At 34.2% G+C, this 4,775-nt stretch overlaps 1 protein-coding gene across 3 annotated transcripts; it reads left to right on the top strand.

Annotated features, from left to right (window-relative positions):
* Positions 1-250: 250 nt before the first annotated feature.
* On the top strand, positions 251-3,341 carry ALG3 (asparagine-linked glycosylation 3). 3 transcript variants are annotated; one of them, XM_079004112.1, is made up of 13 exons: positions 251-544; positions 630-664; positions 1,108-1,245; positions 1,316-1,384; positions 1,451-1,608; positions 1,687-1,753; positions 1,835-1,888; positions 1,992-2,080; positions 2,184-2,300; positions 2,382-2,500; positions 2,572-2,650; positions 2,788-2,844; positions 2,987-3,341. In XM_079004112.1, exons 1-13 carry the CDS (start codon positions 391-393, stop codon positions 3,147-3,149), a joined length of 1,299 nt encoding a protein of 432 aa, XP_078860238.1. In that variant the 5' UTR covers positions 251-390; the 3' UTR covers positions 3,150-3,341. The 3 variants fall into 3 exon arrangements, with proteins under 3 accessions (XP_078860238.1, XP_078860239.1, XP_078860240.1); XM_079004113.1 differs by having other exon boundaries at positions 257-544; positions 1,095-1,245; XM_079004114.1 differs by lacking the exon at positions 630-664 and having other exon boundaries at positions 257-544.
* The last annotated feature ends 1,434 nt before the right edge of the window (positions 3,342-4,775 follow it).

Below are 4,775 nucleotides of genomic sequence, written 5' to 3'. Positions count from 1 at the left end.
TAACGAAACAAATTTTATTTTTTTCAATGGAAAATAACAAATTATCCTATATATTAGTTAATTGTGACTTTTCTGTTTAAAAAATAAATGTGGAGATTAAACCATAAACTGACCTAAAATATTTAAATTTTATAGGAGATTTACCTGTTTTCTAACATACTTGATGTAATTCTAAGATACCTTTGAGTTTTGATACTAGGTTTGTTTGTGTATATGAGTATATCCCCACAGGGATATGAGTGCAAAACATTTTGTTAGGTAACAAAAACAAAAGTTGACTGTTAGTTAAGGGACCACTTTTGCAACGTTTTCTTTTTTACTTTCACAGGAATTTTGATCAGCGCAACCTTCCGCCTTCCGCCTGCCACCGATCTTCTCTTCCGCCAATCTATGGCGATCCCCGCCGTACCCAAACGTAAATCCCCAAAGAGAAGATCAGAGACTTTTATCCATAAGTTTTACAAGAATCCCAAAATCCGCTTCGCTTTTGCTTTGCTTCTCGCCGATGCCGTCCTTACCGCCCTCATCATTGCCTATGTTCCTTGTAAGTACTTTATCACAAACTTGTTCGATTTTGCCAATTAAATATGAATCTGTATCCGTAACACTTCGATTGCAATCAATTTTAGATACAAAGATTGATTGGGATGCTTACATGTCGCAGGTTAGACTCAATTTAGCGTTTCTTGTCTTTTTGGGGTTTTAGTACCCCCATTGTGTTAAAACTTAAAAGTAGAGCTGCATTTTGATTTAGATAACATTCTTACTTCAAATTCATATATATTTGTTCTACTAGAAAAAAACTAACTGCATTTACACTTTGGGGTTTGGATATGCCTTTTGAAAATGATACTAGGATTAGAGTGGTACAAAAAGATTTCAATTATCTATATTCGGTTTTGACGCACATCCAAACACCCCCTTTATGCCAAGTGGTACAAAAAGATTAATGTTGGTGCGAAAATGGAACAAAGTCCATATATATATAAATTTTGCATTTTGGAATTAACTAGTTTGACATGAAAATTCAAGCTGCAAACTTTGTTTAATGGTGAATGGAGGGAGTATAAGTATGTGATTTCAGTTTTACTCAGAAATTGCATACAGGTTGATGGATTTATTGAAGGAGAGAGAGATTACAGCAATCTGAAAGGGGACACAGGACCTTTGGTTTATCCTGCTGGCTTTCTTTATGTTTACTCTGGCATACAATATGTTACAGGAGGCCAGGTGTATCCTGCCCAGGTGAACTTTTACTTGCTTTTGACAATTACAGAAATTGGTTGCTGGCTGATAATCTTTCTTGTTATTTCAGATCCTGTTTGGCTTACTCTACATTGTGAATCTTGGAATAATGTTATTCATTTATGTGAAGACTGATGTGGTATGAACAATTTTTGAATGTTCTTGATTCTTTACTCTTGTTTAAATGATTTTATCTTCTTGATAGGTACCTTGGTGGGCTCTCACTTTGCTTTCTTTATCCAAAAGATTGCATTCAATCTTCGTGCTTCGTCTCTTCAACGACTGTTTTGCAATGACTCTTCTCCATCTTTCCTTGGTTCCACTCCTTTATCAGAAATGGCATCTGGGTTTGATCATTTTCAGGTTTTTTTTTTAGTCATTCGGAAAGTAAATAATCTTGTTTTTAGAGAATTAACAGAGGCATTGATTTTGATTATGCAGTGCAGCTGTTTCAGTGAAGATGAATGTGCTTCTTTTTGCTCCATCATTGTTCCTTCTCATGCTCAAGGTACACTAAGCAACTCAAGTTTGTTTCTGGATCTTGCATGCATTTACTCAAGCAGGCTTCTGTGTGTCAACTTTAATACAGGGCATGGGGATTATAGGGGTGATATCGGCTTTAACAGGTGCAGCATTAGTGCAGGTGCTTGCTTATTCTTTCCTAAACTGTATTGTATTAATAATAAAGTCTGTTTGAAATAATAACTTACCAATACCAATACCAATCTGTGTTATTGTAATGGCAGATTCTATTGGGGTTACCATTTCTGTGGTCTTATCCAATTGCATATCTATCAAACGCCTTCAATCTTGGACGCGTATTCATCCACTTCTGGTAACCTTCTAAGCCCATCTTCTTCTTTACTTTATGATACTCGTTTATATAAAAATGACAAAATTTGGTAGTTGATATGTTTTATAATATAATATATGATCAGGTCTGTTAACTTCAAATTTGTCCCAGAACCAGTATTTGTGTCGAAGAAGTTTGCTCTCATCTTACTATTTGCTCATCTCGGTCTTCTTACCCTTTTTGCACATTATAGGTGGTGCAAGTAAGTATGCAAATTCAATGCAATCTTATTCCAATTTCTTTCACTTTTTAACTTTTTTGGTGTGTTGACTTACTTTTACAGGCATGAAGGAGGATTAGTCTCTTTCTTGCGTTCTAGATTCCTTCAAAACCAGCTCAAAACCTTTCCTCCTAATAAAACTCACAATTCTATCTCTGGATTACAGCTTCTTAAAAGAGAGCGTAAGTGCACTTTCTTTCAACATAATTTGTATGTCAAGGTTGACTAACGATTGACTAATATTGTTACACAGATATTGTTACAACCATGTTTACTGGCAATTTTATTGGCATCGTTTGTGCTCGGTCTTTGCATTATCAGTTCTACTCCTGGTAAGTAGTATTTCATTCCATCTACAGCATGCAAAACTAATAGCATACTAGTACATTTTTTATTTATTTATTTAAAATTCCATATCAACAACATCGATATGATTGATATGAATTCTCTTATCATCTTTGCAATGCAGGTATGTCTGTAGCTTACCGTATCTTTTGTGGAGAACATCCTTTCCAAATATAGTGCGGTAAGTCAGCCAATCAAAAGTCGCCAGCTGTATGTATTCAATATTCATTCATTTGGAGTTGCTGGTTTTTTTTTTTTTTTTTTTTTTTTTTTTTTTTTTTTTTTTTTTTTTTTAATGTTGTGGGTGGTGGTTTTGCATGCAGGGTGCTGTTGTTTGCAGGGGTGGAGGTGTGCTGGAATGTTTTCCCCTCCAATGTCTACTCCTCCATGGCGCTTCTTTGTTTACATGTACTAATCTTGTGGGGTCTATGGAGGGCTCCATCTGAGTATCCATATCAAAATAACAGATTGCAGAAGATCAAGTGAAACTTGTTTTCATTTTTTTTTAGGTTTCAAAATGTTTTTCTTTTGTTTGTTTCTATTATCATCCACAATCTCATCGTTCCTTAGAATGACACCAACAAACTTATGCATTTTCTGTTTGGCTTCTTCCTATTAATAGAGTTTTTTTTTTATAAGACAAATGGTCCACTGCAATCATTAATTCATTATCATGTGTATGGTTGTTGATTTTTGATAATTTATTCACTTCATAATGGTTTGATTTTGTATGCGTTCTTATTTGTTCACGATTTAGTTTAGTTGGGAATTTGAATTAATTCATTCATTCTTGATTGTGGTTGGAGAAGAGATATGATGAAAATTACTTTGATTTATGAGTACATTTGTATTACAATTGAAATTATTTGTTTTATAAAAGAAATGTTAAAATTATATATACTATTAATTGTTAAAAACTTGGTGAACAGGAACCTTTGAACCTTTGACAATTTGCATTTATGTCACACTTTTTTCCTTCATTTACTACTTTTGCCACACCGGTTGCTATTTAAGAATTTGGTCAACCAACTCCTTGCTTCTTTTCAATTCGTTGCTACTTTTATTTTTAATATTTCTTTTTGATAGACCGCCTTAAAAATTTTGTGATTGTTATCTTCTGTTTTCCACTTGCGATTGCCGCCTTCAGTGTCATTTAGTGCCATCGTTCTCTAAATTTGTTGATCTCTTTGTCGCGATTATTTGTTCTTCTGTTCTCACGCTTCTGTTTTTCTTCTTTAGGTATGTATGATTCCTCTTATACAGTTATTTGATGTCGGGAATTTTGTCTTACAAGCGTTCATTCTCTAGGCGTTTAGCTGCGATAATTCCTCCTGAGATGCCATGTTCGCCTGTTTCTAATAATTGTTTGATTTTGCCTGCTTATGATGATGTTGATGATTGTATTTTTATTTGTAAGTCATGTTCGGCTCTTTTCTGGTTTGATAAAAGGGTTCAATATTTATCACCTCCAGATTCTCCTGCTTATACATGTTGTTGTAGGTTTGGGTCTGTTGTCCTGCCGTATCTGCCTGTACTTCCTCAATTGTTATTGGCTGTGTATGATTTCCCCCCTTTTATAAAAAGTATAAGGGGTTATAATAACATGTTCAGTATGACATCTTTCGGAGGTAAGGTCGATGAAGATATTAATAGGGCGGCTAACATCCCTACGTGAAATATGCTTGTTTGTTTTATAATCTTTTGATATGTTGTTGCGTTCAACTACTTCCTTTCCTAAATTTCTATATAAGACCTATCAAAAAAATCTCCTGTATCTTAAATATATCTTCATCAATATAATGGTATGTTGCAGTACGTATACAACCTGAAAGAACAAAAAAAATGACTTAGAGCCAACGGGCACACATGATTCCCATCTAATTGAAATCAGTTCTTAAACTACTACATAAGTGTTTATTTTGTCACTGGAATCTTTTTCCCTCAATCTCCAATGTTTCTTAACTTGTTTAATTTGTCTACTTTGTGTCTTTATGACTGGTGAAACACGCAGGCGTAAATATATCTTTGTCTATAGACATAAGTGCTCAAGATGAGTTTTTCCAAAAAAAAAAAAAAAGTCGTAACCACCTTAGTGTAAGGTTACGGGTGTTG

Source organism: Lactuca serriola, chromosome 5 (assembly GCF_051521515.1).
Source record: "Lactuca serriola cultivar US96UC23 chromosome 5, Lser_US96UC23_V15, whole genome shotgun sequence".
Classification (NCBI taxonomy): domain Eukaryota; kingdom Viridiplantae; phylum Streptophyta; class Magnoliopsida; order Asterales; family Asteraceae; genus Lactuca; species Lactuca serriola.
Note: the sequence above shows the minus strand (reverse complement) of the source record. Positions and strands in the feature narration are given on the sequence as shown.